This window comes from Lithobates pipiens, unplaced genomic scaffold (genome assembly GCF_037356315.1).
Source record: "Lithobates pipiens isolate NorthernLeopardFrog02 unplaced genomic scaffold, aLitPip1_a1.2 Scaffold_18, whole genome shotgun sequence".
Lineage (NCBI taxonomy): Eukaryota > Metazoa > Chordata > Amphibia > Anura > Ranidae > Lithobates > Lithobates pipiens.
The window spans coordinates 172,419,622-172,432,924 of NW_027507758.1; the positions used below are offsets into that span (position 1 = coordinate 172,419,622).

At 41.4% G+C, this 13,303-nt stretch overlaps 1 protein-coding gene across 8 annotated transcripts in view; it reads left to right on the forward strand.

The window, feature by feature from the left end:
- The window catches only part of UTRN (utrophin), a 945,243-nt gene that overhangs the window by 190,405 nt on the left and 741,535 nt on the right, over positions 1 to 13,303 (forward strand). For all 8 annotated transcript variants that reach the window (XM_077486405.1, XM_077486408.1, XM_077486406.1 and 5 more), the window contains 2 exons: positions 6,241 to 6,318; positions 10,103 to 10,195. In XM_077486405.1, the coding sequence (XP_077342531.1) occupies positions 6,241 to 6,318; positions 10,103 to 10,195 (171 nt within the window). The remainder of the gene's footprint in view (positions 1 to 6,240; positions 6,319 to 10,102; positions 10,196 to 13,303) is intronic.

The following is a 13,303-nucleotide window of genomic DNA, read 5'->3' on the forward strand; positions in this document are numbered from 1 at the left end:
GAGGGGCTGAGTTCTCTCTGCTGATGTCAGTCTGGAGGGGAAGAGGAGGGAGTTGGCTGGTCATGTGATTGCAATCTCAGCCCTTAAATTAGGTATTTACAGCATTTATATTTAAAAATCATTCACAGAGGGGGACACTGCAGTAGAAGGCAGTGCTGATGATGTATGCAGGTTATTGTTATGAGAGCAGCAGGAGGGGCGGCTTACACACAGACAGAGAGGGGAGGGGGAGGAGGACACAGAAGAAGAGAGGAGAGCCAATAGTAGGCTGCTGATGACAGAGGCAAGTAAACTGACCACTGTGTCTGGTATCAGCAGCCATGATAAACCGTGGTCAGTTTACAGAGGGGTGGGGGGAAACTGGCAGGATCAACCAGGTTTTTTAGGTGTTATAGGGGGCCAAATGACACAGGACAAGCACTGTGTCATATACCATGCTTTAAAGGAGCAGGATCCATTTTTTTTTCTTTTTTTGGGTTAACAAATGCTTTAATCAAAGTTTTTCCTTATCATGTATCTACACACCAGATTACTCAAGAGACATTTCCTGCCCCTTCCTGCAAGATTGCTAGTAGAGAGTTTTCTGCAATGTGATGAGGGTTTGGTTTGCTGTATCAAAATATTTGGCCTAGCTTTATGCATTGTGTTCTGTCGGTTTATTACTGAATGTTTGTAGATAAAACGTCCCTAAAGGTTTTCCATTTTAGAAGTTAGAAAGACTTGAGGATGTAGCCTTCATGGGAACGCATATAACAGGTACGCTGTTTCTGCAGCTGGACAGAACAGTTTGGTACAACCCCTATGATTTATGTTTTAGCAAAATACCGAGCTGTTTAAATCTAATAATAAGAGGAAATTTCTGCGTCTGACCTTTAACATAGATATAGTGAATGTACAGCCATTTTATGTGGTGACTACTTCAGTATGCTGGGTGTTGTCTCTCTATGAAAACAAGACCTCATTCCTGGGGAATGAAATGACCTAATGTAAATCTGTCTTATATAATAACATTCCATACTAAAAGAAGGTATACATTGGGGAGAAATGTGATCAATGACCGTATATGAAAGAAGCTATAATACTTACTAGTACCTGATCCATTATTTATTTCTTACAGGTACTTATATAGTGCTGTGATTATAGGCAGCAGACATATATATTGTACATTCACATCAGTTCCCTGCACTCAAGAAACTTGCAATCTAAGGTCCCTAAATCACATTCATACATATACATCTAGAGACAGTTTAAACAGGAGCCAATTAACCTACCAGCATGTCCTTGGAGAGTAGGATTAAACCAGAGGTTTAGTTAGTCTTTAAGTGGTTAAACTGGCCTAATTTACAGACCAAAGTTCATTCCTTTGATATTAAAGAAATGCATGCTACAATGTTTCTCTTTATCTCAGCCTAAGTTGTGATAAACTTGACAGGCTGCCTGTTTTTTTGTTTTTTATTTTGACAGCTGTCAGCTGTGAGCAGAGAACGGCTCTGCACTGAATTAAGGAAATGCTATTTTAAGATCGTGAATGGGGTTGAATCGCAATCTCAATTCTTTAACGATTAATCGTGCAGCTCTACTCCACACTATCAGTTAGATGCAATCATTGTATTCAGAAAGCCACAGGCACACGCTTTGTAAATACAGTACAATAGCCAGCAGAGCAAGATTCCTGCCATCCACACTCTTTAGCGTAGATGGAAGAATCTCTGAGATTTCTCTTATTTAGCTTGGGGTAAAATTGACCTTACACTTACAGGTATTTATTACCTCCTACATAGATTACAGTGATTCCCCTGACGAGGCCTATATCTGCTTTTCTCTCCAGAGGAATCACACTCCCTGTTCAGGCACTATACAGGGTCAGCATATAATTCTTGTACTGACATGCTGGCTGAAGCCTGGTACACATTATCTGTTTTTTTTTCATTCAACCCAGCTATCTGAACGAAAAAAAAAATTAAGAGCTCAAGAAGAGCCGTTGTACTGGCAATCATATGTTAGTACAGTGACCTCCCCTGCTGAGCTAATGTGTTCTGACATGGGGGCGGCCACCCTGCCAGAAACACACTAGTCAACCCTCTCAGCCATTGACTGATCGGGTGCTGATCGGCAAACCTTTCTCCGTCATGCCCCTTCGATAGAAGCCAGCCTAATGCTGGCTTCTGTGGCACCGGCTGCTGTAAACACAGGCTGAATGTTGGCTGGTTTCTATTAAACTGGCCGATGCCACCTGATATTCAGCCCATGTGTGCGGACCTTAACCACTAGCCGACCAGCCGCTGCAGTTATTCTGCAGAAGGTTGGCATGGCTCCAAAATCGTCGTAGCTGTACGTGGCTTCTTTAAGACATCACGGCAGGCGCGCCCACCTCGTGTCCCCGGAGCCAATGCGCGTGCCCGGCGAATGGTCTCGTCCCCTAGTCAGTCACACCCCCCCTACAGTTTGAACACATCTAGGAAACACAGTTAACCCCTTGATCCCCCCTAGTGTTAACCCCTTCCCTGGCAATGACGTTTATACTGTAATCAATGCCTATTTTTAGCTCTGATCAATGTATAAATGTCAATGGTCCCAAAATAGAGTCAAAAGTGTCCGATCTGTCCGCCGGAATGTTGCAGTCCTGGTAAAAATTGCAGATCGCTGCCATTGCTAGTAAAAAAAAAATATATATATAATAAAAATGACATAAATCTATTCCCTATTTTGTAGACGCTATAATTTTTGTGCAAAGCAATCATACGCTTATTGCGTTTTTTTTTGTTTTTTTTTTACCAAAAATATGTAGAAGAATACATATTGGCCTAAATTGAGGAAATAATGTGTTTAAAAAAAATGGATATGTATAGTAGTAAAAAGTACAAAAAATATATATTTTTTTTTCAAAATTTTCAGTCTTTTTTTATTTATAGCGCAAAAAAAAAAAAAATCGCAGAGGCAATCAAATACCACCATAAGAAATCTCTATTTGTGTGGAAAAAAAGGACATAAATTTTGTTTGGATACAATGTTGCATGACCACGCAATTCTCAGTTAAACGCACGCAGTGCCGTATCGCAAAAAATGGCCCGGTCAGGAAGGGGGCAAATCTTTCCAGGGCTGAAGTGGTTAATGATGACAAAATCAAGTTAGCTTCCAGTGGCAGTTTTCGTGTGTACAGAGTGTAGAGTGGGAATGTGTGCCATGCTTGCGGGGGCCATTCATGGTCAATAGCACCCCAAATGTGCCAAGCAATAACAATTAGCAAACGCACAAAGATTGCTTGAAGCGCAAATAGATACACAAGTAACATTGCCACAATTTTCTATGTAGGGCAGCCAGTTGAAATGCATGAAATGTGACAATGTGTGAAAAATGCACGTATGTGCAGTACCTGTCATAGTGTGAGTGGGGGACTAAATGACAGAAAACGACTGCAGTTTTTTCTCACCTTGTGATTTGCTGCAAAGTTGCAGTCTAATCATGGAGGCAGTAAACAATATTTCCTCCTTTCTGCATGAGACTGATAAAATCATATCGGCCTAGGCAAAGTCACATGACTGGATCTCAAGGATTGCGTCCTAATTATGTGACAGATCTTTCTTTAAAAAATAATAATGTTGACAGAAAATTATTCACGTGAAATTGCCATGAGGTAAATTTAAAGATTGGCTTCAGCTGAGCCTTCAATATACACTATTAAATGTTTGAATTGTGTTGCATTGTAAATTATTTCTAAAGTAATTAACATATTCATATGATTCTCTTTCTCTCTCTCCTGTTGTGGCTTTCAGAGCATAAATTGTATGACATTTTTCAGAACCTGTAAATGTACCACAACCTCACCAACTGCTAGTCTTTGCACAACTATTGGACATCATAACACTTTTGATGTCCAGAGGAGATCCAGTCTCCCCCCCAAAAAATGTATGTCAGCAGCTACAAATACTGTAGCTGCTGACTTTTAATATAAGGGCATTTATCTGCCCCTGGATCCTTAGCTGTCCTCACCTGAGCCGATTGTTTAATAGGCTTCGGGTCCAGGCGTCGACATTTTAACGAAGGGAAACCAGTTGTGCTTTGTGAATGGTCCCACAGTCTTCTGGGACCTGTGATGTGTCTCAGAAGGCTGTGGGGGAAAGAATGGTGGGCAGAACTTTTGCTCAGATCACACCGATCTGACTGAAAGTGAGAGTGGGTACCTGCCAAAATAAGGTACCTGCCCCCCCCCCCCCCCCCCCTCCAAAGAAAGTGTGAATTTTAAAAGAGGAGGCACACAACGGAACTTCGCCTTTTGGATGAAGTTCCGCATTAAAGAATATGCAAATCCAGCATTTTATATTCCTGATATCTGCTTTCTGTACCATGTACTTGTGTGAAAAAGTCTCCTGTTCTATTTATATTGATTCCTTTGTGTGAAATCCCGGAGTTCCTGCCAGTCCCGCAAAAAACGACCTCACTAAGCAGGAGAATGCACTGGGGGAGATTTACTACTGCTGGTGCACTCAGAATCTGGTGCAGCTGTGCATGGTAGCCAACTAGCTTTTAATTTCAGCTTGTTCAATTAAAGCGGGAGTCCGCCGTTTTTTTTTCCTTAAAAGCCAGCAGCTACAAATACTGCAGCTGCTGACTTTTAAAATAATGACACTTACCCGCCCAGCGCACCCGCGATGTCGGCACCCGAAGCCGATCTCTAGATCGTCTCTCGGGTGCTGCCGCTGCCATCTTGGGTATGGGAATCAGGAAGTGGAGCCTTTCGGCTTCATTTCCCGGTTCCCTACTGCACATGCGGGAGTCGCGCTGCGCAATAAGGATGGTCCCCGCTGTCTCTGGGATCCGTGTGTTTCCCAGCAGGTAGTGGGGACCTTCGGAAAGGGGCGTAGATTCTGCAGAAAGGGGCGTGGCTTCTGCAGAATCTACGCCGGAAGTGGGTGCAGATACATGTACTGTACAGGTACCTGCACCCCCTCCCCCCTGAAAGGTGCCAATTGTGGCGCCTGAGGGGGGGAGGGTTCCAATGAGTGGAAGGTCCACTTTAGGGTAGACCTCCACTTTAAGCTTTATCAATAAAACTTGGAAGCTGATTGGTTTCTATGCAGCGTTACACCAGATTTTGCACTTTCCAACTTTAGTAAATAACCATCATTGTGGTCAGTTCTCTAGCTATGCTGGGAACTCAGCTTGCTTTGCTCCAATGATCAGTCTTGTTCTGACACCCCCCCCCCCCCCCCCCACACACAGCCTTTCACTTTGAAGCTCAGTGTTGCTTCTCCTACCCCTAGCTCTTTTGCAGCTGAGAACAGAGGGAATGTCATCACTTATAAAAAAGGGGAAAAAAGGTATTTGTTATTTTTTTTTCTAATTATACATAAATGTTTTGACTTTCACTTCTATTTAAACTGAATGGGTTGCTTTGCAAGGGGATCGTTTACAACCACTTTAAAGTGTTACTATACCCAGGACCATGCATTCAATAAATCTGGTCTCCCAAAGTACAAATAACATGGAAATGCAATTGTTTTAGTAAATATAAACTGCTAAATACCATTTCTCATCAGCAGTATATAGCATTTTTGTGACTTCTATCGGTGTCTGACCGAGTACTGCTTAAAGCTTGTAGGAGGAGTTTTCATTCTCATCTGACGGTCCTATGAGGCTGTAGGACCCCTGACCCTCTGTCTGGACAGTGCTGATTGGCCCTGTGCTGATCACATACACCCCCCCCCCCAAAAAACAACAACTCTCTAGCAATACACACCAAACTGAGCATGCGCAGAGTGTCTCCTAGGGCTCTGTGCTATCAGTAGATGGATTGGAGACAGTAAAAGAAGGGGAGGATCAGAGAAGACAGGATCAGCCTTTTTACACAATATGGAGGATTAACCCCTTACATTCCACAGGGAGTATAACAAGCATGCTTTACTGCATTTACAGACTGATTTTACTGTTGTGGGTTTAGTAACACTTTAAGTTTCTTCTTCCCACAGAACTTGGATTCTCAGTGCAATCTGAATTTTGCCTAGAATGTCGCAACTCAATATCGTGAAATTATTGCCAGACTGAAAATTATTTGACATTTTTTTTGTAAATTAAAGCTGCAGATACTGAACAGTAAATGAGGCATGATGCTAGGTGGAAGTGTGTAAATTACACTCAACAATGTGCTTTGAATCTTCTAAAAATACTTAAAAAATAGCATGCACTTTACTTTAAAATATCACTTAATAAACTTTAGTTTATTTCTTAATTTTTTTTTTCCAGCCCAAAGAACGTGGATCCACAAGGGTGCATGCTTTAAATAACGTCAACAGAGTGCTCCAAATTTTACATCAAAATAATGTAAGTTTTTTAATGTATATGTTTTTGCTAGATATTTCATGGTAAACATATTTGTGTCTTCTATCTCAAATAATATTAAGGCTAAGTGCCATTTTCACATTAACAAAGGGAAGTCTGCCCCCAATTCACTGAGATTCCACCCCCAGCACACTCATTGATCTTTCCTCTATATGCTGCTCCCATTCTGGTATGTCGTATAAAAAGGGAAGAGCATTGGAGAATTCTTGCACTCATTTAGCTTTAGACTCTGGTTACAAAGGATGGGGAGATGGCAAAGGTATTGAATTTGTATTCTTCTCCTCAGTCTTCACAAGGGAATTGGGGAGCTTCAGTAACAAAAACTGCAGTGTTTGTCCTCTTGACACATCACAGGAAGCACCCTCATGGCTAACAGAGGATAGAATTAGAAATAGATTTTGGAAACTTAACATTAATAAATCTCCAGGACCAGATGGCTTGGGTACCAGGGTACTTAGGGAACTCAGTCAAGTAATTGCCAGGCCATTGTTCCTAAATTTTACTGACGGTCTACTGACTGGAATGGTACCAGCTGATTGAAGAAAAGCCAATGTATCACCAATATATAAAAAAGGTCCAAAATACTTCCCTGGGAATTACAGACAGCTAGCCTAACATCAATAGTATGTAAACTCTTGGAGGGGATGATAAGGGACTATATACAAGATTCTAGTAACAAGAACGGTATCATTAGCAGTAATCAGCATGGATTCATGAAGAATCGTTCTTGCCAAACCAATCTATTAACCTTCTATGAGGAGGTGAGTTGCCATCTAGATAAAAGAAGGCCTGTAGACGTGGTGTATCTGATGCATTTGACACAGTTCCCCATAAACGTTTACTGTACAAAGTAAGATCTGTTGACATGGACCATAGGGTGAGTACATGGATTGAAAACTGGCTACAAGGCAAGTACAGAATGTGGTGATAAATGGGGAATACTCTGAATGGCCAGGGGTGGGAAGTGGAGTCCCCCAGGGTCCTGTGCTGGGACCAATCCTATTTATTTGTTTATGAACGACCCAGAGGATGGGGTAAACAGTTAAAGCTCTGTATTTGTGGACGACAATAATCTAAGCAGGGCAATAACTTCTCCGCAGGATGTGAAAACCTTGCAAGAAGATCTAAACAAATTAATGGGGTGGGCAACTACATGGCAAATGAAAGTTAATGTAGAAAAATGTAAAATAATGCATTTGGGTGGAAAAAATATGAATGCAATCTACTCACTAATGGGTGAATCTCTGGAGGAATCTAGGATGGAAAAGGAACTGGGGGTCCTAGTAGATGATAGGTTCAGCAATGGCATGCAATGCCAAGCTGCTACTAACAAGGCAAACAGAATATTGGCATGCATTAACCTCCCTGGCGGTATGATTATTTCGGATTTTAGGTGCTAAAAGCGGTACCATTATTTTGCATGAAAATTTGGCGTTTTATATTGTAGTCCTGCAATTCTTAGGAATAACTCTCTTAAATCTGTCCAAACCAGAGTCTAGCAGACATCCCGGGTATGATAAAGTTTGAAAAATTAAATCATAAATTATAATATAATAAATAATTATAAACAATTGTACCAAATAATAATATAACACTAATAAAAATTATTCAATAATGTAATCAAATCAAAAACACTGAAATTTGCTCAGTTGCAGAATTGTCACTGTCATTACTTTTCAGTATTTGATGACGGATCTCCCCACAAATCGCTATCGCTCAATTCTGCGAGTGATTCTAATTTATTATCGCTGTTTTCTAGCTGGTCTAAAATCATTTTTGATGTACAGTGACAGTTTTGGTTGCTATGGGCAATCTCCAGTTTCCAGGCATAAAGAACAGTTTTTATAATCTAAAACTGCATGCAGGACACTGGGCAGACCACTAGGGACAAAGGGGATGTGAAATATTTACATACAGCAATGTAATCTGTAAGATTACATTATACTGTATGTATACTGTTTGTTTCACTTTTTGAATTTGGCGCCGATCTCCGTCCCCGTGCGTCGCAACGCTCGTAGGGCACGGAGATCGGCTCCGTGATAGATCGAGCGAGACCCGGCTCGCTCGTACAGCGGGGAGACAACGCTGGATCCGAGGGAGAAGGTAAGTAAAACTCCTCCTGGATCCAGCGACGCAGTCCCGAGTCTGGCTCGGGGATACCGCTCTTGGTATAAAAAATCCACCCCGAGTCAGACTCGGGAACACCGCCAGGGGGGTTAAAAAGGGGATTAACTCCAGGGATAAAGTGATAATTCACATAAAACTGCACCACTTTACAGGCATACTATAGACCCCAGGCACGATATTTAAAGGGATCTTTCATTTTTATTCTTTCACTGTAAGCATATAGGCCTTTAAAATTAGCACTTTTGGATTTTCATGTTCGTGTCCCATAGACTTTAACGGGGTTCTGCAGCTTTTGAATTTGCCCTGAAAACCGCATAATGGTCGCTGTTGTTCGAACGTCCGAACAACCAAAGTTCGGCCCGAACTTATGCTCAGGCTGAACTGTTCTCCCATCCCTACTCAGGAAGGATGTACTGGAAATGGAGTGAGTACAAAGAAGGTCAACAAAGCTAATAAAGGGTCTGGAGGATATAGTTATGAAGAAAAGGGCCTAGTTATGAAGAAAAGTTGCGAGGTTAAGAGGGGATATGATTTCAATTTACAAATACCAAATTGGTCATCCCACAATAGGGATAAAACGTTTCCACGGAAGGGAGTTTAATAAGACACACGCTAAAATTAGAATAAAAGTGGTTTAACCTTAAACTGTGTAGAGGATTCTTTACTGTAATAGCGGCAAGGATGTGGAATTCCCTTCCACAGGCGGTGGTTTCAGTGGGGGGGCATCGATAGTTTCAAAAAACGACTAGATAAGCACCTGAATGACCGCAACATACAGGGATATACAATTTAATACCAACATATAATCACACACATAGGTTGGACTTGATGGGCTTGTGTCTTTTTTCAACCTCACCTACTATTTAACTATGTAAGTCTCAGTGAGTTTTCATCTGTCAGTCTTCCTAGTGTTCGCTCCTACCACCCAGCTGAGCTTTGTTGAAGAACTCCTACGATTTACTATCTGCATTAATGGAGGCTTCCTGCACACAATTAATGTTACACTCTCATGGCTCCTACAGCATCTTTCTGGTGGACACCTTCTGAATATGTTCCTGTCTCCTCCACTGGTGCTGATTATAGCCAACTCACCTGATGAAACCTTGACTACTCTATGACCTTATGCTTTGCTGCTGTATGGGCTGCCTGAGTACACCTCTGTGTCTACTACAAGCTGTTTTTTAGCCCCTTCTGGGACTAGGTGGGAAACGTTCACATTACCCACACATAGTAGCTTGATGTGAACATATTGGGGGTAACAAAATACCAGACCACACATAATTGCTGTGCAGCAGTGGCCACAGTACTGTATTTACAGTTAACTTCCATGCCATCCATCCAGATCATTTTTAAATAGATTGAACATAACCTGAACCCAATGCAAACCATTGTGGTATATCACTAACATTATAGTTAATTTTGAATATGTTCTATATACAACTACCCCTTTGTCTTATGTTATTTAACCAGGTCTTTACTTGTTTGTATACTGTTTATACTTGCCTTATTCTTGGTTGCTAGGAAGGGTATTGCTGGGTTAGCCACAACCAATCATTCGTACGATATATATTATATAATCATATTTCAGTTTTGTGACCCATTAGCAATATCACTGAGACTAAAGGTGTATTATTTTCAGGTGGAGCTGGTGAACATAGGAGGTACAGATATTGTGGATGGAAACCCAAAGCTTACCCTTGGTTTGATATGGAGCATCATCCTTCACTGGCAGGTAAGACATCATCTAGAATGAAATGTTATGCTTTTACTTTTCAGGACACACCTGTATAGCCATTATTCATTCTGCAAACTGGAAATAACCAATATTTGTGTTAGCCTTATACATGCCAGGAGTTAAAAAGTGTGTTCTCTTTTATCTGTATTAAGTATTTTTATTGTCCTTGCAGCCTTTGAACAAAATGATGATGGGTTATATAGCTAAAACAAATTCCAACTTCCAGGCGCTGAGGTCCTTGATGGCACAGAGTTGTGTAGCCAAAGTGGAGGATCACTGAGCCAGCTGCTCTAACCATTCCACTTGGAGTAGTGAAATTTGCATATACTGGGTTATATAGCTAGTCTGTGCAGCACTCCTATGAAAGTTAGCCCCCCAATCAGCTGCTAGACTGCATAATGACACCTTTTGGTGGATTTCAGTATGTAAATACAAAAAGCCCAGTGCTGCATATATTTAAGTGCTGGACTTTTTGTATTTACATAATTACTGAAATATGATGGGTTACCATTACTAAAAATAAGTCCTATTTCACTCACTTCATTGGTTGAACTGGATGGACTTGTGTCTTTTTTCAACCTGACTAACTATGTAACTCAGATTGGCCTGAAATCTTTCAAAGCAGTTACTCCCGGCCTTAACTAGTCATTTATTTGGGGGCAGGAGTACTGCCGTGCTTTGAACGAAAGGAGCAGCACCCCTATGGGGAGCAGCTTGGCCATAGCTCTGCAAGAAGTAAAGACAGCACTGGGAACCTGCAGGCCATACTGCTTGAAATGGGTATGGAGGTTATCTTCAGTGAAGGTAACCAATTATGGTGGCTTTTCTTCAGACTCTTCATGGACGATGTAAATTAATATCTCATAATAAAAGTAAAATTATACTTAAAACAAATATTACCAGATGTAATCCATAGCTGGTCATTTCCATGCTAAGGTTTGCACAATTTTAGCCTGTTTTACTCAACCCATTACTTACAGTTTCCATATTCTGCCTCCTACATCATTTGGGTTATTTTCAATAAAAATAATCCACCTCTACTTTGCTCTTCCCCCTTCATTTTCTTTAAGATATACTCACCAAATGTGGTTGCAAACACTTCAAGGATTTATGTACATTGGTTCAGAAGCAACCCAGTGCAGTATGCTTTCAGGGGAAAATTGTGTATTTTTGCTGTATGATATGCCTATGCGTTGATTCAAGCTGCCTCTTTATTTCAAGCTCTGTGCTGCTTTTGTATTTACTTTAATTTGTTTAACAAGAATAGGAGTTTTTAAATGAATGTGTATGTTTTTTTGGAGGATGCATGTACTATATGTGGTTAAAACGTACAGCAAAAGTGACGCTGACAACTTTGAGACAAAGTAATAGCTGTAAACACACCTATCAATGTTGTAGTTTGTCCAAATTGCTATGACGGTCACTTTTGCTTGACAGCTTGATCTGCATGCTAATCTAAATAGAGACATATATGTTTTGAATAAAGGAATATGACATATCACGTAATGATGCAATCTGCCAGTTAGCATCACCTGCAGACTTCTTGAAGGATGCATACCAACATGGACACATTTGTTGGTACACTATACAGCTCATTAAAATAATGATTTACTCCTCTAGAACTGTGATACATTTAAATGCAATTGTCTCAGGTATATCTAAATGCTTTTGGCAAGTCAAAGACTAAAGCAAAGAAAGTATGAATGGAGAGAATTTCTTAAAACATGCAGGAGGCCCAGTCATGTCTGGGGTTGCTTTCTTGCATCTGGCATACAGAGCCTTGAATCTGTGCAGGGCGCAATGAAATCCCAAGGCTATTAAGGAATTGCAAACCATCAGTTTTGTTCTATCAAAGAAAAAAAACATTGGACTATTTCTGAAGTGGCCTTTTAAGAGCATTGATCTGAATCCTACCAAACATCTATGGAAAGAGCCAAAACATTTAGTTTGAAGAAGGCACCCTTCAAACCTCAGACAGCTGGAGCAGCTTGCTCAAAAAGAGGGTGGCAAACTATCTATTGACTGGTGCAGAAGTCTCATTGAGAGCTACAGAAATCACTTGTTTGCAAGAGGGTCCTCCTCCTTTCTCCACACTCTGTTGGCAGAGCAGCGCCGTGGTGTGTGAAACTGTATGGAGAGAGAGAGAGGAGGTGTTAAAATTGAGGTTGGATGTCGGGAGTGGGCGGGACACAGCTATCCAACACCAGCCAGTGGGATGGGATCTGGGCGGGCCACTACGTGTATGTCATTAGCGGGATAGCTGCTGGGTCCTGCCCTCCCCGGGTCCCGCCCACCTCCGACATCACACATAATTTGTCAGATCCTCTCTCTCTCTCCATGCAGTTTCACACACCGCAATGCTGCAGAGAGCATTCAGTTTCACACAGTTATACTATCGGCTGTGAAACCTGCCATTGCCAACCAGTGCCATCTGCCAATGCCAACCAGTGCCACTTGCCAATGCCAATTAGTGCCACGTGCCAGTGCCAATTAGTGCCATCCAGTGCCATCTTCCAGTGCCAACCAGTGCCACCTGCCAGTGCTGCCTATCGGTGCCACATATCAGTGCCCATTAGTGCCTCCTGTCAGTGCCCATCAGTTCCACCTCAGTGAAGCCTATCAGTGCTGCCTATCAGTACCACCTGTCAGTTCCAATCAGTGGCATCTCAGTGCTGCCTATTGGTGCCCATCAGTTCCAACCTCAATGCCGCCTCATCAGTGCAGCCCATCAGTGCTCATCAGTGCCATCCCATAAGTGCCCATTAGTGCAGCCTATCAGAGCACATCAGTGAAGGAGAAAAAATACTTACCGGTATTTGCAAAATCTTATAACAAACAAAACAAAAGTTGATTTTTAATTTTTTTTTTTTTTTTATATTGTTCTTTTTTCGGCATCAGGCATGAGCAATTCTTATTGCCAGATGCCCCAGACATGCAGATCTGGGCGCTGGGCAGAGGATTTAAAAAACTGGCTCCTAACTATTTCAGCTGGCTCCTAGATTCTAAGCAAATTTGTCAAGCCCTGATTTATAATAGTCTGTTGAATCAAAAATCTAAAGCAAAGTCAGATTTTTTTAAGTATGGAATAAGTAGTGATGGATGACA